This window comes from Sardina pilchardus, chromosome 7 (genome assembly GCF_963854185.1).
Source record: "Sardina pilchardus chromosome 7, fSarPil1.1, whole genome shotgun sequence".
Lineage (NCBI taxonomy): Eukaryota > Metazoa > Chordata > Actinopteri > Clupeiformes > Clupeidae > Sardina > Sardina pilchardus.
In genome coordinates, this window is record NC_085000.1 from 27,269,856 (window position 1) to 27,291,198 (window position 21,343).

The window sequence follows — 21,343 nt, forward strand, 5'->3', positions numbered from 1 at the left end:
ATTACTTATTGGTAATGATTTGTGAAATCCATTACCTATAGCATGAGAAATGTATCTCTCCTGTGTATATTTGAAATGACATACATTGTATTTTCCCCCATGACATTTTTCTGACTGGTTATTTTAATATTTCAAATTACTTTTAAATTAATATATTTTGTTTCACAAAACCATTGTTGTCGGCCTCCCTCTTTTATGTGTGGTTCCAAGCCAGCCATTACAGTCACCCATTTATTCCTACTGCATTTACAGTAAGTAGCTGGCAGATGTGACCTGTTAAATCATCAATCTCTGAATCAAGCACCAAACCAAATTTTGCAAGTATTGGTTTATTGAGGACACACAGATATGAATTAGGCCAACCGTGTCCATAAAAATGTGGGCCAGTGAATAAAAAACAAACCAATCAATATTGCTTTATCAGGCATTGTGACAAGGCGTGAAACCATTTTGTTTCTGTTAAGTATAAAATATAAAATTGTATAACATTTTTCGTAGCTCACAAGACGACTTGTATGATATTTTTGGGATAGCTGAAGTGTGCAGGTGGTTATAAACAGCATTAAACACACTGACCTCAACATCGCTAGGCTAGCTGTGAGACCCTGTGTCATTCAGTCAAGGGCACCTGTGCTCCAAGTCCAGCTGTACGCCTCCATACAGGCTGAGCTGTGTCACCCCCCAACTGAGCACGTTCCCCCGGGCGGTGTTGTTCTCGCAGGACATCTGCTCGCGGATCTCCGTCGGGCTCAGCACGTAGTCCCACACGTTGACGTCCGTCATGTGGCCCACGAACGCGTCCGCGTCCGAGATGCCCAGGAAGCCGTCCTGGTCCTTGCCCAGGATGAACATGCCGCCGTGCATGACCGCGTAGCCCGCCCGCAGGTACTGCTCCTCGCCGGCCAGGCCGTTGATCCACAGCTCGGCGCCGCCCGTGTGGGACGCCCAGGTCACGCAGTAGTGGGCCCAGTCGGGGGCGCGCAGCTCGTGGGGCAGGTTGATGAACTCGTTGCCGATCCACAGGCCCACGTCTTGGCCCAGGGTGATGACCAGCTCGTTGTCGTGCATCGGCGTGGAGTAGGAGAAGACGGAGTGCTGCTCCTCACCTGGCAGGTGCGCACGGATGGCCATGCAGGCGGTGAAGGAGTGCAGGCCCATGGGGTGCGTGAGGTGGGCCAGTGCGTAGCTGCCCGTGTTGCGCTCAGTGAAGTGCAGCACCAGGGGGTACAGAGCCTTCGGTCCTGGAGGTACGGTGGTCCAGAAGGGTCACAACACATGAAAACACCACAACGACTGTATATTCAGAAAACACCTCCACATTCAGAAAACACCTTCATCGATTTCACAACACGAGCGCTACAAAATGCCACAACATCTGCATATTCAGAATGGAGGAGCACACAAACTTCACATCCCCTTCAGCTGCCTACTCTACAACACTCCAACTGTGCCTTACCATGAACTATATGCCACCGAAGGCTTTCAGCCAGATCTTATATTTCTGGTAGGGCATCAGGTGTGTTGTATGTTATGTATGTTGAGTGTTATTTAGTGTTTACACTGACCCGGTTGGGTGTTGCACCTAGAGAATGAGCATGTTAAGATGCTGAAAAATGTATGCGTGTGTGTGTGTGTCAAAGTTGAATTAATGGTTGGCCTATTGTGTATAAACAAGATATTCAGTGTCTGCGTGAATGTGAAAGGAACAGAATATAAGAGAAGATGTCCTTACAACCCGCCTGAAAGAAAGAAGCGAAGGACAGCACTCTTCAGATTTTCCTTTTTTATTCGCCTACGAACGTTTCGGGCAGAGCCCTTCTTCAGCGTGTAATGGCGACAACCCGCCTGACACTTCATCGGAAATATATGAGCTGGCCAAAGAGCCTTCTGTAGCATAAATAATAATTTTTAATGTAAATGTGCAGTCACTCACTTTTACTTGTGGACCTGGAATCTCCCAAGGTACCTATGCAAAGGACGAAAGCAAAATCCTGACATTAATCTATAGTATAATGAATGTACAGTTGATCATGATTGTACAACAAATATTGGTAGAGGTAGACATATGGATGTGAATCTATCATATGAAATGTATTCGTACGTATGTTCCTTCCAACTGATGTTAACAGGCTCTCTATCTTCAAGAGCTTGGCTTCAATCTCTTCCTGGCGACAGAAAGCTGTAAGAGGTAGAGAAGATAGAATAAGGAAGGCAAAAACAGACTTACAGTATATGGGCACCAGTACACATCACAGCTGCATGATAAACATTTGAAGGGTGCACCTACATCCTTTGCCCAGGCGGGGGAGGAAAGAGGACTCCACCACACGGTCATTCAGTGGCTGGGCTATGCGGTAGTCATTCCACAGGGTTTTGTTGTCATGGTCCATCAGAGTACTCTCCAGCTTCCTTATCTGCAGGAGCAGTGCATTCATAACATTGTTACAATTACATTATACTACACCTCGATATACTGTTTATTATTACAATATGCATATATTTGTTATGCAGTATTGTATATTGTCTACATTGTATAATAGCATTGTAGTATAATCTGTAGAATTTTGCATTGAGAATAACTCAGAATAACTATTAGAAAGGCAGAGTGGAGTATCTTGAACTGAGTGTACAAACTTGATTGTGAGAGAGGGTGATAGGCGTGTCAAACACAGTCCATATGACGCTCTCATAGCAAGGTGGTGTGGTGAGCGATCCTTCATATCTGAAGAAGTGATTCAGGTTCTCTGGGAGCATGGAGCGGACATTGATAGTGGAAAGGTTCATGGATTGCCCTATAATGAGAATGAAGAATTGCATGGAAATAATCCATTTAGTTGGGTGACAGACAGCTGAGGTAAAGGAACACCATTGAGAACGGAATATTCTTGTTATAATATGCCTCACCTGCATATTTAACATTTGCCAAGTTGGATATAAAATCACTGTAGTAGGTATTCTCAAAATGCCCATCCTGCAAAACAGAAGTACAAAAAGCTAAAAATGTATCAAATCCACACAGACACACAGACACAGACACACACACACACACACACACACACACACACACACACATGCCTACTCACTTTATAAATGTTAAATGACTGTCACATGATACCTATGAAGGATGAGGATCAGTTGAGACATGATCTCATCTGACGATATCTGCGCCAACTGCGTCATCAAATTTTAAAAAGTGGATAAACAGCAGAAACAAACTCATGAATACTTCAGACTTCAGACAGGGATAGTAACGGTCACCAGGAGACCAGAAGCCCTAAGATTGTTTGGCATCTTCACATGGGATTGCAACATCCATATGACATAGCTAATTTTGGCCACTGGACAGCAAGTTCAGGATCTCTACAACACGGGCCAGCGGAGAGGAAAGTCTGTGGTGCCGTTGCCAGGGCAATGACCTCCTGCAGAAACAGTGACCCCCTCGCTGCTGGTGACCCGAATGCATTCCTACGAGACCGTACCATCGGGCAGCGCCAACAGGCCATCACCAGATCAATGTGGCCATTTACTGTGGCCGAGGGTCTGACACCTCGCTGGTGCCTCATTTATCAGAGGGGACAAGGTCACTTGGCACCTTGTCCAGATTGCTTCGGAATTCACTCAAATAAGAACCAGTGCCTTGTGACAGACAGAGGTCGCTTTTGTGTGGTTCATTTCCATGCATTATTTTACTTGGTGAATACATTGGGTGGGAATTGGGTGTGTGCCTATAAAATAAGCATATGTAGTAATGCATTATTAATGCCTTGATGGTCTGGAACATGTTAGTACCAAGGCTACACTGCAAGATTTACCCCTCTTAGCAGGATGCCAATGTTGCAACCAGCACAGTTACATCAGCGCTATGTTCAAATGTATAAACAACTGATGAAGATATGGAGAAAGAACTTCAAATTTTGTTATAATGGTTTGAATCTGATGTGTCTCTCACCTCATAAACGAAAGCCAGTACCGCCAGCCCATCAGGCTTATCTTTGGCCTCTGAAAAGCTCTTGTACTTCTCAGAGTTGTAGTGGACCACATGGAGCTGTAAGAGGAGACAGAGGCAGACAGAGTTGAGGGGAAATGACACACCACACTGCATTACATCAGCTTCTCTAGCTGTCTCCACTTCACCAGGCTGCAGCGCCGTGATGACCTCTGGGCTCTTCCTTTCAGTTCTTGAGAAGTTTAGAACTTCTCTGTTCCCTTTTCACGTTGTGAACTGAGTGACTGAGCACATTGGAGTCATTTGGGTACCATGAGAATGTCTCATGAAAGTACTTATAGGTCTAAATTGATTAAGTCCTCCCTTCATACATCCCTTCAGTTGATGGAGTGCATCCTGTATGCCTCTCACTGTGCTGTACAACCAAAAGTTGACTTGAGAATACCATGTCATCGAATAAAATGTGTTTTCGGGAGAAGTGAACGCACACCTTGAATGCTTCTTAGTGAGGTGCTGCTTAGCAAGAGGTCATGAGGTGAAAAAGGAAGAAAGCGCACACTCTGTTTAGACACGGTGGCTGTTTTTAATTTCGGCTGTGCAGCCTTTTTTTGAGTGTATCAAATTAGAAATGTCCGCTACATCTATAAATAGATTGTGTGGTCTCATCCCTTTTTTACATGAAACGGTTGTTTCTTGCGTCACTGGACGTGAGGATATAGCAATATATTATGCGATGAAGGTGAATCAGATAGACGCATTGCACACCTCTGCCATGTAACGTATGCCGTCCAGTGTGTGTTCAGCTCCACTGGCCTCCAGGTCCCAGCCGCCCCAGTGCAGATGCAACTGCACAGCGGTGTAGTGGTCCGGAAGCCCCTCGGTGATCATCATGGTAGGGGGTAGGTCAATCTGAACTGTCAATATGCATTAGATGTTAGCCGATTTTTTGTCATAGTCATCAGGTTCAAACGTGTGCAAGTGTTTACCTTCACACTGTGATCTGGGTCATAGTGGATGGGGCGTTAGTGATGCAGGTTTATGTATGGCACAGGAGACCAATGCTTAAAAATGCCTGGAGGTTTTCCTGAGAATACCACATATGCATGGAGACATGTGTGTCAGTCAATAGTCACAAGCTATGAAAATAATGCAAGCCATTAGAGGCATGCATGGTGATCGACAATGCTTTTCATGAACTTAATGCCTTCATCCCTGCTGTTCTCCCACAAAACAGATGACAAATGGGGAACAGAGAGTGAGACCCCTGCCAGGTAGAGGGGTGGGTGGGTTTTCCTGGAGTAGTAAATGTAGTAAGTGCTGTAGTTGTAGCCTACTTAACTGAGGAACATTAACTTGAACAATATGGACACGAGGTGGCAGTGCAAGTCAAAAGCGAGTCAGCGCATCTCAATACTAGAGTTCAAACTGTACAACATTATATACCTACCTGAATGTCCATTGTTGGTCATGAGAAATTTGCCGCTCAGCTCATCGTATCCAGTTAGCTCCAACTCTGGCATTCGGGGGTTGTGGCGAACGTTGCGCCGCTGGATATCAATCGGAGACTGTTTGTGTCCACCGCACGCTGGGTATTGCTCTGCCCAATGTATTTGGTCCAGAGCCCCCTCTATAAGAATTGATGAATTTCAAAGAGTTACGTTCAGATGAATTAGGCGGCTAACAATCAGGAGTGTAGAAGTTAAATAAGAGTGGGTAAACTATGTTGTGGTCACAGTAAGGTGAACTGCGTCGTGCTGTATTGAATGTTTCAGAACATTCAGAACATGTTTTGAGGTTATTGTCCAATGTTTGTAACAACACCAGTGGTATTAAATGGTTATGATTCGTGCACATATTGTGAATGTGGATAATACACTGTGATTTTTTGCAATTGGTGAATAAACTCGTTTGAGGTGGACAAACTAATAAGAAGTGGATAAACTATCACTGAAAGTCAGAGGTGGATAAACTGCGTTTACTTGCGTTTAGCCCCACTACAGCCCTGCTAACAACAGTTTGATTAAAGTTGATTGTGTTACTATAGTTCTAGGCCTACTGCCAAAATATTTCGAGTGTTAGCCTTGCAACATTATCAGCCGTAGGCAATTGATGTGACATTCACACGAATCCTTAGAATGCAACACAGTTTACTCTATTCGCGGTCTTCTTGAGTTTGACTGTAAGCCATGGAGCGTTACAAACGTCATCATAAGACAAACCATAGACACATCTATGAGACAAACTGTCTTCTGAGTGCCTTCGTGGTTTCGTCTGAGATTTGTCAATAAATTAACCAACGTTTTAGACATATTTGTCATTTGAAACAATAAAATAACCAATTGACGCATGAGCTATTGTAAATTCGTATTGACATTCACAACAGCCTCTCAACACTCACCTGTTGGGTCGGTTACTCATTTCTTCAAAGTCTGATGTCAGTGATTAGGCTAACTACTACAAATAATCAGTTAATTTTGAGTTTGAGTCTCGATATCTTTTTATTTTTTACTGCGTAATTACATTGTTTTAGTACTATCCATCACTGTCACGCTGTTTAAAAGGTTTGGTTGAAACAGTTCGAAAGAGCGCAGTTTGGCTGAAACTTACCTGAGTATGTCCAGGGAACTCCGTCCACGCCGGCGTTGGTGTAGTTAATTAAAACAACAAATGTGATAATAGATAACCACTCCATTTCTAAGGACCAATCTAGCTCTAGCGGACTCTCCAAAGTTTGCAAACGTCAGCGCCAACCCTCTGAATGAAACCAGGAGGGGAACACACACACAGTTAACACTGTGATAGGAGCCAATCGAGTGAGTCGTTCCCGGTTGCCCAAAGGGTTTTGATAGAAACTACGGTGTGATAGCCTTGATTGATTGAGCAAGCTATCCTTATAACATGTTTATACCCCCCAGCAAATGTTGAGTTCAAAGGCTGTACATTACTTCATTTGGTTCTTTGTAGGCTACACTGTGTTCCAGATTATGTTTATTCTGTGGCCCTGATGTTTGTTGCTCAGTAAACTGTGATATTTAGTTAACCAAAATTGTACGCTACATTTATGTAAAATGCCTATGCACTTGCCAAGGCCTCCTGCTATGTAAACATCCATGACTACTTGTAAATTAAACTTGACATGTAATTAATGAGTTGAGCATGCAAGGCCTAAATAATAACCAAGGGACCATCAACAAATTAAATGAAAATAATGTCAACAAGTCTCTGGTCACCGGAAGCCTGCTCAGAAAGGATAGGCCTATACATGGTGGTTTGTTCAGAGGAAATGATTTGCAGTATTGTGTGGTTTGCCTAATCAACAATAAACTTACTGGACCTGAAAATGCTGAGTAACAGGAAATAACCCATTCACCGAAGGCTAAATGAGAACAAAATAGTCTATGAGCCAATAGTGTGAGCTTTTCGACAGTATTCATGGATTTCAATGGGTCCATTTCCACAGGTGTATACAATCAAGCACTTTGATTATCAATGCAGACTGCATGGTGCTTGATTAATACACCTGTGGAAAGGGATCTGATGAAACCCATGAATAGTGTATAAAGCTGCAACTGAGGCAGGTGGTTTGTCCTTGGCATTGCCGTAGTTCCTGAAGCCCAGGGTGAACAGGCATGAATACAGCACACTTGTGAAGACATGTTCAAGAGGAGCGTCCCCGTCAATGTAAAGTCCAGACTTGAATCTGCAACTACCACACCTAATTTTGGCCCACCCCTTTGCCCCTGTATGGCTAATAAGTAGGCTATATGACAATGGCATTGCATTTTGGACTCCAAACTGCCTACGAAAACAAAGACAATACTAAATGTATTGCAAATGGGCTGAAATGTGATGTATTTGAGTCATGTATAATGGTAAAGTTTGTTACGGGAGGAAAAAGGTCCCCACATGCCTCTATGCCACTGGCCTATATAATAGGACTGTGAGATCAAGCTCAAAATCAAACACTTGGCATTACAACATGATGACGTCCTTTATGGGTTGGGCATTACACAGTAAAAAGGGAGGAAGTGAGAGGGTTGCTTTCAAATCATTGGCCAGCTGTGGGGCTGTGAAAACTGCCTGTCACCTGGCTTAGCATAGAGTGCCAACACATTTTCTCTGTAGAAAATCAGGTGTATATCGAAGTATACAAAATCTGAACCACTGGATTTGATTTTGCTATACCTCGTGCAAAATCAGTAAGTGAATCTGGATCTGGAATGAGACAGTGTTTTTGCACGTCGTGTCACTTGTAGCCACCAGGTGCCGCACTTGAGACTTGGAGATTCCCAAGGTCACTGCGACAGGCGACCATGGATGACGCGCATCTTCTATGTGCATGTACCCTCCTCTCCTCAAAGGATCGATCGGGCCTGGAACAAAATGTTTTAGCTCAATGATTAGTTTTACAGTCGTGACATTAAGGCTCATATGTGGTCTGATTCCACACGCCATTAACTCATTAAACGGTCAATAACGCTAGCCTAATGTAGCCTAAACTAATACAAATGCTTGACTACTAAATACAGAAATACTTTTGGCAAGAATTGCGAAGGCAAGTTCTCCCAGGACTAGGTCCATATGTGAAAATGTAACGTAGCCCAAGACGGAATTAGCTTAAACTTGAGACATAGGCCAATGGCGTATATCATTTGGCGACTTGCATACATGCACAATGTGGGGAAAAAACGCAAGTGTTTTGTCAACATAGCTGAATCAAATAGTCGATGCAAGAGTTACTGTATTGCAGTAAAATATCCCCTGCAATTGTTGGTTAAGGTAAGGTTTATTGACCCCGTGATTTTATTAAAATTATGAAGAATAACCTGTATTTTTTCCCGAGGATTCAATGTCTCTAAGGCGTTTTTTTTTTAAGAACATGCCGGAGCCAATGGTACAGTCATGCCCTCACAGCGCCGCAGTCATCCTCGTGCAGCTGATGCGCTGCACGTAGACCACTCCACTATGCGTCAATAAAACTCACTGCAGCATTCCGGTTAAACACGAGAAAACACGAGAATTAATTTTGATTATTGTACATGATGCACCTAACAAGCCCATGCTTCAATAAAAACGCGAATTCAACCGAGTCAGTTCTTTGTATCTTTTTCCTTGGTTTGTGTCATTAAGTGAAACATTGTTGCAAGAGCGAGGGGTCTCCACAGTCTCCGCATCCTCTGTAGAGGCGTGGTCGTCGTGGTTGTGAACGTGCACTTCTCCACACGCGCTCTGTAGCGTGCCGCGTGAGTCCGGACTAGCCAATCAGAATTCTAGAAATCGCTGCTCCGGCTCCTTCCGCTCCACTTATTTGTAGTCCGGACTACTAGCATCGCCTTCTCTGCTTCCCAATACGGTGGAGAGAGACAGCTAGTCTTGCACACAGTTAGGCCAGACAAGGTAAGGAAGAGAACAATGTGTCCTTATTGTCGTATATCGTGTGTCTATTAATTTGGTGATATATGGCATGCTTTTCCTAACAGAACTGTCTTCCTGAACCAGATCAGGCAGACCCTTTGATATGAGAATGTGGCCAATGACTTTATAACCTGAATAATTTTCGGATGTCTAAGTTGCTTTGTCATTGGCAAGTCCTTGACTGTGACATTGCTGATGATTATTGTCTGAATGCCACGCTTCGTAAGATTTGCTTGGTGAAGAAGCCTAATTTTCTCGACTGGAATGCAATTCATAGCCTACCGAGCTCTGCGATGATGATGCGGTCTATTTTAAAACATAGCCCACCCGTCACTTGGAGATGTCATTCAATGTCTGGCTCGGCGTTGCTGGGAGAGTGTTGAATTACATGTTGCATGGGCAGAGAGGATTCGACTGGATTGATTCCTGTCAGTTTTAGGTTCAGAAACGAGGCCTGTCTAACAACTTCTTTTCAGACAACGTCTTTTAGGCACACTGCAACCTGTAGAACAGCGAAGGTAGACTAGACTACCAAGTTAACGTAGTCAACGATTTCAGTCGCTCTGTACACCCTTTTGGAAGGGATAGTCTGTATTGTAAATAAAGCAGATGGTTCGCCGCATGTATGCTATGCCGTCATTCATTCAAGCAAGGGTGAACACCCTCGCAGCAGTATTGTGTGAGTGTGAAAAATCAGCACACTTGTTGCAGTTTTACTTTATTCTATTACATGCTCTCATTAGGAATACAATTATCAGAAATGTTCAACATCTCCTTTGTTTTTGAAACCTATCAGAACGGTTAGAAAGCGAGAGAGGATACCCTCTCTCTTACGTAATCGTTTATTTATTTATTTATTTTGTCAGTATATTTATTTATTTATGGAACAGACACGACTAAATCTGTAGCCTACTATCGTTGTTTTTACTCATCGCCAATCACGGCAGGCTACGGGGTAGCCTACACTATTCAGACCTGCAATTGTGAAATATATTTTCTTCCTCCCGTTTGCCGAATATCCTAGTGAATAACATGGTGCAACGTGCTAAGAATCACCAATTCGCCAAATGAACGACCCCACCGGTCTGTAACTTGGTTCGGTCTGTAAATGGGTCTGCTCAGCCTGCAATCATGTTGCCAGTGGCAAGTTTCCACTCAGACTTTTAAGGCCATAGGTTTTTCCATTGGTCCAGCTGGAGATGATGCACTAGTAGTAGTAATCTCCAGGGGCTGGAGAATTCAGTGTCCAGCCTCCACCCAAAGCTCAGAAGAGGAAGTAGACCTGTGGCATAACCGGCCATTTTTTATTCCTTGGATAGTTGAACTGCAGCTCTCAGGCATTGCTGCATTTCTTCCTCCCTCCCTCCCTACCTTACCACTCCCTCTTTCTCACTTGATCACTCACTCTCTCTCTCTTACAACACACACACACACACACACACACACACACACACACACACACACACACACACACACACACACACACAGCATTCACCTACTGTATATTACATTTTGGCCATGTGATTTTGAATACTACCGGATACTACCGGCTTCACGTGTCTTTTGCTTCCCCACCCCTATGTCCTGACGCAGTCAGTGGTTTAGGAAATGTGTGTATGAGCTGATGCAAGCGTAGGAAACTGTGTGTCTTGTTAAGTCTAAGTCTTAGTCTATGTCTAAGTTTACTCATTAGGGTACACTGGAAAAAACTGTTCCAGATGAGTTATTTTCCTGTTGCCTGACTCATTTAGTTGTTTGACTCACCTCATCAAAGGAAACAGTTGTTTCAGTGGAAGCTTGGTCATACAATTGAATTCTTCCCGAGAATGACAGGCAAAAGAGAGTTGACTCCTTTGTCGTGAGTTGACTGGGAAAAAAGACTTTGTCTGGTAAAAAGCGTTTATTAATCTCATTATTGTGGCGCTCTTCAAGGTATGGATAGGATTGCCCAAGTAACCCGTTAATAACAACCAGACCACAGGATAATTACATTGTTACAACCACAAGACTAATTGGTGAATGGCCTCAGGGAACGGCAAATATCCTCATCTGCTTTTAGTATGACTATGTGCCATGGAAATGACTAGATGTTATAAAATAGCTGCCTATGTAAACGTGCCTTAAAATGGCAAACCCCCCAGCCATTGTTGCTTTAAGCCAGTGAAGGACATGTACATTCTGCTCTCCTAATGGTATTTTCATCCCATACAGATCCTGCACCATGTCCATCCTGAAAATCCACGCCCGTGAGATCTTCGACTCCCGTGGCAACCCCACGGTAGAGGTCGATCTCTACACCAAGAAAGGTATTTTTTTTATCATTCTCTTAAATCTGGAAAGACCTACAGCAAAGCACACATTATCACCAGAGAGGGGGGGAAACCCGATGAAAAACAACTCATCTAGAGGAGCCCATAATGATTTGGACAGAATTTTTGTATTGACTGCCACAGCCACTTTTGGCATGAGATCTGGAATTTAGGAGACTCCCTGTCTATTCGGTTTGACCCAGTAGTTTAACAAACCATGAGGAGAAGTGGTTCTGCGCTAGTGGGAAGCTCTCTCGGCTCCTCTCGCCCAGGGCCTGTACCCCTCTCTTGGTGTCCAGTAGCCTGAAAGCGCCACATCAGGTGGCAGCAGGGCTATTAATAGGCAGGGGTAATAGAACACTGCCTGGCCTGCTGTGCTACAGTAGAATCCCCTGCACCGGAAAACATACAGAAGCAAACAACACAGAGCCGACCGAAGCACTGGTTCACTGAATATTGCTAAGAACACGTATCTATGTTCACTTTGCATGTCGAAGGAGTTGTTTTCAGAGGGAAAGATTGTGCGGAAATGTTGTGATTGTGCAGTATTTTTTATTTCAGCCAATCTAGCATTCACAGATGCATATAAAAATGTACGTATATCCTGTATTTTATTTTGATCCTGCATTGTGAGGCAGCTTTGAAAGGGAAAAAAAATCAACAGCCTTAATTGTCTGCTCTGTGCCACTGAAGCCTGTTTGGGTGCTGGGGAGGTTGCCAGCGGGGCTACGGTATTGACCACTTGTCTGGCCAGAATCCGTTATATCGAGGGACAGCTGCTTTATTCACTGAATCCCGTTCTATCCTTCTGCATGTGAATTGGTTGCTAGGCTACCCCTTTGTATGGCAGCTTTACATTATAGCTGCGCGGGTTTGGTTGGCTGTAGCTCTCTCGCCCTGCCAAGCCTCCTCTGCCAGCCCACCTAGTTGCATGAGATGAATTAGTTGAGCTATAGCAGCAAGCCAACCTGATATAATTTGTCTACTACGGATTATGTAATTCTCTTGTCTCACGTCACGTGTGTGGGAGGGATTGCCGCTGTAAGCCACAAAAGCGCTCCCTTTTTTTTTTTTGGTTGACCATTCTCACACCCACTTTCACTTCAGTAAAGTTCAGTATTAAATGAGCAGTTTGCCTGCAGTGAGAAAGTATGATTTTGCGCCATTCTCTTGACATAATTACTGGTTAGAGGTGGTGTCCACCTCAGTGCCAACAAAGTGTCTCTTGTTCCATTTTCTCATGGCTCGGTTTTGGAGAGGAGAAAGGCAGCCACAGGCCATTGCACAGCTTTTAAAACTAGACATTTAAGCGCAAATGTTTCCTCTGAAGATGATTGACTACCTTTTCCTGGTGAAAGGGACAATTCTGAAGGGACATTTCTAGTGCTAAATCTGTCAAGGTTCCATAAAGGGAATAGATTTTGCCAAGGTGCTGGAGTGGTGCACAAACAGCAGAATTGCAGATCTTGTTTGGTGAGGAGTTTCACCAACAACCAAAAATAACGATGTCTTGGTTCAGATGATTCGTTAAAACCCCAGATTTATGGACGGCAGTTGCTTGTGTGTGTCTGTGGTTAAGCTCTAAATCCTCTCTCGTTGCTAGACTCTGCCATTGGCTTGAGTCTGATTTTCAGTTAGATGAGCCCTGCTGAATATAATTATATAAGTACGTGCACATTTACCACAGGCGGCTGGGCTGAAATGGCTCGGCAGCTGGTGCTCATCATAGGGCATCCGCAACTCTGACAGATACAATGAGATTTTCTTTTGTTTTTTCTTTGTTTTACTGGGAGGTCCATCACAATGGTTGGCATGCTCCACACAAGCTTTCTATGCCCATTTCAGACAGGCTTTAGTTTGAAACTCCCACAAATGCACACTTACCAAAGTCATTTACTCATTTATTGTGAATAATTGTTGACCAGATAATCTTCACGGGTCATAAACGATGTTGTAAAATGAATGAGTGGTGCTTTTCTAAGGATGTGGCATGTATGTCTCTGTAGAGTTGCACAAGCACAGGTGGGCGGAGGACAAATGACCGCACCAGGCAGGCCCAGGACAGAAAATGGCATCCTTGCTAAGTTGAGTCAAGAATGTGCTTGGCCGCCACCATGACTGTGTGACTGTCTCCTCTACAGGTCTGTTCAGAGCGGCAGTGCCCAGCGGTGCCTCCACTGGAATCTATGAGGCCCTCGAACTCCGCGACAATGACAAGACCCGCTACCTCGGCAAAGGTAACAACAATGATCATGATGTGTGTGGATGTGTCATGTGATGGGTACACATGTCAAAAAAGAAAATCAATTTAATTATCCGGCTCGTAAAGCTCTTGATATTTATGTTGTACTTTCTGGTTAGAATGCAACAACGATATAGCTTCTTTGTTCAAATGTATAAATAAAGCTAGATATACATTTATACAAGTATACTTACTGTATGTCAGCACCCCTGTTTGATTAAATCAAATCATGTATACTTGTTGGCTATGCCAAAAATAGTGGCTAACTTCATTTGGAGATACTTAATGTTGTAATATTTTAAAACCATCACTGTAATGCCTAGTTGCATTGTGATGTCTAGTTATTTTAGATGACCATACAGCAGTTTTAGTCCAGCAGTGCTTTAAAGGGCCATTGTATGCATCAGCAGCATGTCCCATTTGGTGACTATCATCTAGACTCCTCAGCCCATGACTCCTAGGGTGCCTCTCATTCATCTTTTATATCCTCCCTTCCTTCCTCGGTCCTCGTTCTCACTGATCTAGATAAAGAATGATGGGGCGGCAACAATGGGATAGTCAATCCAGTGCTAGTTATAGATCAGTGGGAACAAGTCTGGAGGACCGAGCATCGAGGATCGAGGAGGGATGTTGAGAGAGGCCCCTAGTCCAGCCTCCCCTGGCCTCTTGTCCTTTTCTCCTCCATCATCCATCTCTTAATTTTCTCTCTTTTTATCTGTCAGGGGTGAAAAGAGCTGTTAAGTATGTAAATGAGTTCTTGGCCCCAGCTTTGTGTAACCAGGTAAAGTTTGTGTGAGATAACAGCAGTGAAGATGAGTGACCTCTCAACAGTTCAGCATGACGTGTGGGTTTTCTTCTGACCACTAACCATAGCAGGCATGAGCAGACGATCACAGATAACGAGCCCTTCTAGCACAGCAGTCAGCAAATAGGAATGCCAAGCAATTGTTCGATACCGGAGGTGGTGGTCTGTGATGGTTAAGTTGTGCCTGGTTTGCATGGTCCTCTTTTCCCGGGGTGAGTGATTGTCTGCTTGTTCCTTGCAGGTGTCTCAAAAGCTGTTGCGCATATCAATAATACTATTGCACCTGGCCTGGTTCGCCAGGTAGGAATATTTTCTTTGACTAACATCGTAATGTGTAAAACTGTCAACCACTCTTGTGCCCGTAGTGGGCAAGGTCAAAGCGTAGTTTAGTTGCTTTATCTTTACACCGTTTATAATGGTACAACTGGACTTGTAATTACATTTTTGGCATACGAGTCAAACTCATAATACTTACACTGTCGTTGGAATGTTGATAACAGAAGTCATTTGAATTCATGACCTGATAACATTTGTGCAGTTTTTCATTCTGCCTTTGCTGAACAACCAATGAGTTGTCAGTAATAAGTCAGTACTGCATCTTAACGCTGCCATGAGTGTGTTGTGGAAACATCTGTACTAATGATTTTGTGCTGCTACTCAACCAGATACTGTTAAAATCATGCTGTTGCCTTTTGCACAACTGCTACCAGAATGTTGTGACTGGCTGTTACACAGTGAGCACCAAGTAGCATTTCTGTGGTATGAATAGGCTCTGGTTGAGTAGTCGCTCTGACTTTGTGTGGAAAAGACAACTAATCTCTAGTGGTTTGTCGTTCCTCCTCCTCCAAACTGACGTGTCTCTCTTTGCCTCTCAGAGTGTGTCCGTCCTGGAGCAGGAGAAGGTTGACAAGCTGATGCTTGACATGGATGGCACAGAGAACAAGTGTAAGCTCTTCTCCCTCCCCCTTCTGACGCATGCTCTCACTTTAAGAGTCTGTAATGGTGGTCCCGGATTACAGTATACTTGCGTTTTGCTTACATGGTTGAGTAATCGAATGCCATTCATCGCTCGAATTTCACAGCTAAGTTTGGTGCCAACGCCATCCTGGGGGTCTCCCTGGCTGTGTGCAAGGCTGGTGCGGCAGAGAAGGGCGTCCCGCTCTACCGCCACATTGCTGACCTTGCTGGAAACCCAGAAGTCATCCTCCCAGTTCCTGTAAGCCTCCGCTGCTGTTGACGTTGTGCGGAAATAGTTGTGCCTTTTGTTTACTTTTCTCGCTCAGAACTTTTTGTTTTGATTCATGTTAGTTTATTTGGGACATTTTTGTGTGTGTGTGGGTATGTGCGTATGTGTGTGGGACGTTTTTGAAAGCCAAGTTTGTCTGGGCATGTCGTCGACTCACAAAGGCACTGTTTCTTTGTCTCCAAAGGCCTTCAACGTGATCAATGGAGGCTCCCACGCAGGCAACAAGCTGGCCATGCAGGAGTTCATGATCCTGCCCGTGGGCGCCAGCACCTTCAAGGAGGCCATGCAGATCGGCGCTGAGGTCTACCACAACCTGAAGAATGTCATCAAGGAGAAGTACGGCAAGGACGCCACCAATGTGGGAGACGAGGGCGGCTTCGCCCCCAACATCCTGGAGAACAAAGAAGGTGAGGACTTCAGAGGAATGCACACACACACACTCACACACACACACACACATTCTCTCACACACACACACAATGCCCACTTAATTTGGATGTTTGCCTTCCGTCAGCTGCACCCTTCTTCTGTCTTGCCAACAATTTGACCGTTGAACTTTCTAAACACGTCACTATGATAGTTATGGTGATTGCTCCCCATGTGACAGTTATTGTCAGTAGTCCTTAGCCCAAATGAGACAGCCCTGAGGTCATAAACATGGCAGTGTGTGTGGTGGGGACGTGGGGTGTGTGTGTGGCTCCCGCGACTCCTCCTGTCTACTGGTGTGGCTCTCTCAGCTGAGTGCAGGGGAATGCCAGTGCATGGAACAGATGGTTTCCAAATTAAGGCCTGGACCCAGCTCCGTAAACTGTGTGGTGTCTTGGCCAGAGAAGCACCTGAACTGTGGCCCATTTACGGGTGAGGGGTGCTGATAGGGCACATGCCTTTGAGCTGCCTGAGACAGTTTAAACTGCTCAGCCACGAAAGAGGCCCACCATCAAAAGTGTCCAATGTAACATGCATGCAGGAAGCGTAGAACTGCTGATGACAATTGGACATGTCATAAATGGACATGTTGTGGGACTCAATTTTTTTTATTATTATTATTTACGTGTCAGGGGCATGTATACCACAACATTGCATATATATTCATGCCATGCCATATGACATTTGTTTTTTCAGAGGTTTGTTTTGTTAAGTTTAATAGATACTACAAACTTCTACTGTTTCTAGACAGTATGTTTGTAATTAATATAGATTTTGATGATGCTGTAATTCTTGTACAGCTACGAGCTGTTACATGTTGTATTGCACATAAGTACAAGTGCAGGAATAAGATATACTTCAGCAATAAGCCCAGAGAGGCTGTGGTTTATACTGAATTTAGAACAGCTAAGGGGCGTTGTTAGGCACGATGCAAAGCGGAGCCCTCTTAGCTGTTCTAAATTCAGTATAAACCACAGGCTTATTGCTTTTCTAAAACGGTTACTAGGTTGATCTAGCAAGATTTCATGAAACAAAGGCACTGCAATGAAAAATGTAACAATGTATTAATAGATAATCATTCTTCCACCAAGAAATATATTCCCTCCATATGAATGGTTGCCATGCAACAATGAGACACAGCTACTGCTGTATATACAACTACTGTATGTCATTGTATCTTGACATTCAGTCATTTTTCAGTCTTAACTAAAAAGCTGTTGAACTCTTCCTCACAGCTCTTGAACTGCTGAAGAATGCCATCGCCAAGGCTGGCTACACTGACAAGATTGTGATCGGCATGGATGTCGCTGCCTCCGAGTTCTACAAGGGAGGAAAGTACGACCTGGACTTCAAGTCCCCAGACGACCCCAGCCGGTACATCACCCCTGACCAGCTCGCCGACCTGTACAAGAGCTTTGTCAAGGATTATCCAGGTTAGTTTTGCCGAGCCAGTGATCCAGGGCTTTCTAGTGGCTACGCTCTCTAGTTTCTAATCTCACCATTAGATAATTTACCTCACAGTAAGGCACCTGTTTAGGTAGCCTATCTGTAACTGATTCAGTGTATAATGCAATGTATAATACAAGTGTTTTCATGGTTTTAATGGTCCAACGTGTCTGGTTTTTGGTATTAGATGATCTTTGTTTATGATGCATATCTTAGTATCAGTGTAGTAACCTCAGAGACCGTTGTAACCCCAGCGCTGTAATAAAAGGTACCTCCTGAAATGGCTCTAACCAAATCCTGCACATTTGCCCAGAAATGGATGAGCTTTTAAAAAGGCTCTGCCTTAAATCCAGTATGGAAGCAGTTCCATGTTTCAGCTCCGTATTGAGGCTAATAGCTACTAAGATCCAATCAGTTAACCCCCTGAAACCTGTCCATTGAGCTCCGCTAATGCCTCTAACATGAAACAGATCATGCATGACATCCCTATTACGTTGGTCAAGGATTTAGAAGATCTTTTTGGATGCTGGCCAAGAGTATGGTTGGTTCTCTCTAGTGAATCTTTGAAGTGCTTTTTGTGTAAAACACAAACACAGACAGTGACAACATGACCTTTAAAATGTGCCTCTGAAGGTCTTTTGTTTATAGAAATACCAGAGTTGGCTACCCCAAACAGGTTTTAACCCTAGTAAGAGTTTACTAGCTGATATTGCTGTCTCTTCTCATTTAGTGGATTTGAACACTAGTAGGGGTTTACTAACTGATATTGCTGTCTGTTCTCATTTAGTGGATTTGAACACTAGTAGGGGTTTACTAACTGATATTGCTGTCTGTTCTCATTTAGTGGATTTGAACACTAGTAGGGGTTTACTAACTGATATTGCTGTCTGTTCTCATTTAGTGGATTTGAACACTAGTAGGGGTTTACTAACTGATATTGCTGTCTGTTCTCATTCAGTGGATTTGAACACTAGTAAGGGTTTACTAACTGATATTGCTGTCTCTTATCATTTAGTGGATTTTAACACTAGCAGGGGTTTACTAACTGATATTGCTGTCTCCTCTCATTGAGTGGATTTTAACACTAGTAGGGGTTTACTAACAGATATTGCTGTCTCTTCTCATTTAGTGGATTTAGTCTCATTTAGTTGCTGTGGGGTGCAATTTAGCAGTTAAAGCAACACTAAAGCACTTTTCCTTAAACACTAGTAAGGGTTTACTAACTGATATTGCTGTCTGTTCTCATTCAGTGGTCTCCATTGAGGATCCCTTTGACCAGGACGATTGGCAGGCGTGGAGCAACTTCACCGGCAGCACCAGCATCCAGGTTGTGGGCGACGACCTGACTGTGACCAACCCCAAGCGCATTGCCAAGGCCGTCTCTGACAAGGCCTGCAACTGCCTGCTGCTCAAGGTCAACCAGATCGGCTCCGTCACAGAGTCCCTGCAGGCGTGAGTTGCACTATCCTCATGCATATTTATCCCACTGACCCCCTGGATTATTCAGCGTGTGTGTGTGTGTGTGTGTGTGTGTGTGTGTGTGTGTGTGTGTGTGTGTGTGTGTGTGTGTGTGTGTGTGTGTGTGTGTGTGTGTGTGTGTGTGTGTGTGTGTGTGTGTGTGTGTGTGTGTGTGTGTGTGTGTGTGTGTGTGTGTGTGTGTGTGTGTGTGTGTGTGCATGTTTGTATGTCTGTCTGTCTGTGTGTCTGTGTGTCTGTCTGTGTGTGTGCTCATCGCTAATTCATGCTCTCTGCTGAGTCTGCTCTGTTCTCTCCAAACTCTCGCTCTGTGCGTAGCTGCAAGATGGCGCAGTCCAGTGGCTGGGGAGTGATGGTGAGCCACCGCTCCGGAGAGACGGAGGACACCTTCATCGCTGACCTGGTGGTTGGCCTGTGCACTGGCCAGGTATGGGGTCTCATCTGGTGCCTTGCAAGCATTCACTAAAATGGTCTGGAGGCACAGTTTACATTCCTCTCAGGGGAAGGAGAAGCCAACTCCTTTATATTTTATTAAGGTTATGGTTAAGGTTATCGTATTTTGCAGACACTTTTGTCCAAAGTGACAGTATATAATAATGAATTACACTATGATCTAATTAATTATAGTGATAAAGAAGGCCCTGAGGTCTTGAGTTAACTGGGATGAGATGGGTTTCTAACTGCTGTTTTTTTTTGTTTTTTTTTTCAATTTGTCTCCTTTAGATCAAGACTGGAGCTCCATGCCGATCTGAGCGCCTGGCTAAATACAATCAGCTGCTCAGGTAAGATTCTGCCCTGGGCGGAGCCTTTAGTCCAAGGACACATGGGGCGCAATTGGGCAGTTAAAGAAACACTAAAGCACTTTTCCTCTGACGCACACACACTTTTTGTTTATCCAGCAAAAAACAGACAAGGTAGAATACGTTGCATGATTTTATGAAGTATGATGTCTCATTTCATCAAACTACAGATACACTACCCCACCTCGTAAAGTTACATAGTGCGGTTATAGCCGATAGAGGGCCGCGAAGTGAAAGCAAAAGTGCCGTTCACCCTGTTACGAGTTGATGAACCGCTGAAATGATTTTGGAAACAGTATTTTAAGGTACGGAAAAGTCTTTAGTGTTGATTTAAGGCCATTTAGACTGAACGGACAGGTATTATTTGCTGCTTGAACCTTTTGTGTAGATATTGCACTTCTTAAGATCATGAGAGGACTTGGTTGGGGAAGAGGCTGGAGGAGATATCATAATAGGCTCCACATTTAGTAAGAGAAGCCAGTACAATGAACAGTGCCAGAAGTGCCTAACTGATCCTGGCTGTTTCTTTCTTTCTGTCACGCTGCACAGGATTGAGGAGGAGCTGGGAGACAAAGCCCGCTTTGCCGGCCAGAACTTCAGGAAGCCCATCTGAAGTGCCTGTCCTCCTTGGACCTCTGTGTTTCCATCGCGCATACACTCCCAAACTCATTAGTCTAGCCACGCAAGGTCTCTCGTCCTAGATCAGAGGGAATTTTGGAACGGCAAAGAAATACAAGGTCCAAGTCTGTGAGCCACGGCGGGCGCCCGAACCCACGGTCAGTCCAGTCTGGGCCCCAGAAAAACAGTGCACCCATCCCTATATGCTTTTGGCACCCGGATATAGCATTGGTCCTTTAATTGTGTCTTTGTAACCTGTGAGAGATCTTTGTTTTGCTTCTTGTGAGTTGTAGTGATTCTGGTCCTCTTTTTGAGTATTGTAGAAACAGAGTTGAGTTGTGCACTGTGTTGCTCCGTGTAGCGCAGGATAAAGTCTGTGCTTTGTGTTGCCATTGAACAGTTAAAAGTGTTGCTCGTAAGCGTGGCATAGCTAATAAAAAAAACAGTTCCATCAAGTCCTCTCCTGTGTTTCTTCTGCATGTCATACTTAACTTTGTGCTGGTAGGCTGTCAGCATGGCAGGTTTGGGAGACAAATAAGGCATTAATATGTTTGTTATATGTTGTATGTTAACCATTTCAAACTCTACCAATTGTAAGTAGAACCACACAGGTA

The 21,343-nt window shown here is 44.1% G+C and overlaps 2 protein-coding genes across 3 annotated transcripts; one reads left to right on the forward strand and one right to left on the reverse strand.

The window, feature by feature from the left end:
- Positions 1-319: 319 nt before the first annotated feature.
- ca6 (carbonic anhydrase VI) lies at positions 320-6,767 on the reverse strand. The gene is made up of 10 exons (XM_062541612.1): positions 6,554-6,767; positions 5,394-5,573; positions 4,712-4,860; positions 3,950-4,045; positions 2,905-2,971; positions 2,635-2,792; positions 2,288-2,414; positions 2,102-2,179; positions 1,934-1,966; positions 320-1,241 (listed from the first exon to the last, which is right to left on the reverse strand). Exons 1-10 carry the CDS (start codon positions 6,636-6,638, stop codon positions 619-621), a joined length of 1,596 nt encoding a protein of 531 aa, XP_062397596.1. The 5' UTR covers positions 6,639-6,767; the 3' UTR covers positions 320-618.
- Positions 6,768-9,213: 2,446 nt separating this feature from the next.
- eno1a (enolase 1a, (alpha)) lies at positions 9,214-21,184 on the forward strand. Of its 2 annotated transcripts, none has more exons than XM_062541614.1 (12): positions 9,214-9,343; positions 11,573-11,667; positions 13,812-13,907; positions 14,635-14,693; positions 15,593-15,662; positions 15,800-15,933; positions 16,148-16,370; positions 17,625-17,822; positions 19,086-19,287; positions 19,630-19,738; positions 20,035-20,093; positions 20,661-21,184. In XM_062541614.1, the coding sequence occupies exons 2-12, from the start codon at positions 11,583-11,585 to the stop codon at positions 20,722-20,724; spliced, it is 1,299 nt and encodes a 432-aa protein (XP_062397598.1). In that variant the 5' UTR covers positions 9,214-9,343; positions 11,573-11,582; the 3' UTR covers positions 20,725-21,184. The 2 variants fall into 2 exon arrangements, with proteins under 2 accessions (XP_062397598.1, XP_062397597.1); XM_062541613.1 differs by lacking the exon at positions 14,635-14,693 and adding an exon at positions 14,959-15,017 and having other exon boundaries at positions 9,215-9,343.
- The last annotated feature ends 159 nt before the right edge of the window (positions 21,185-21,343 follow it).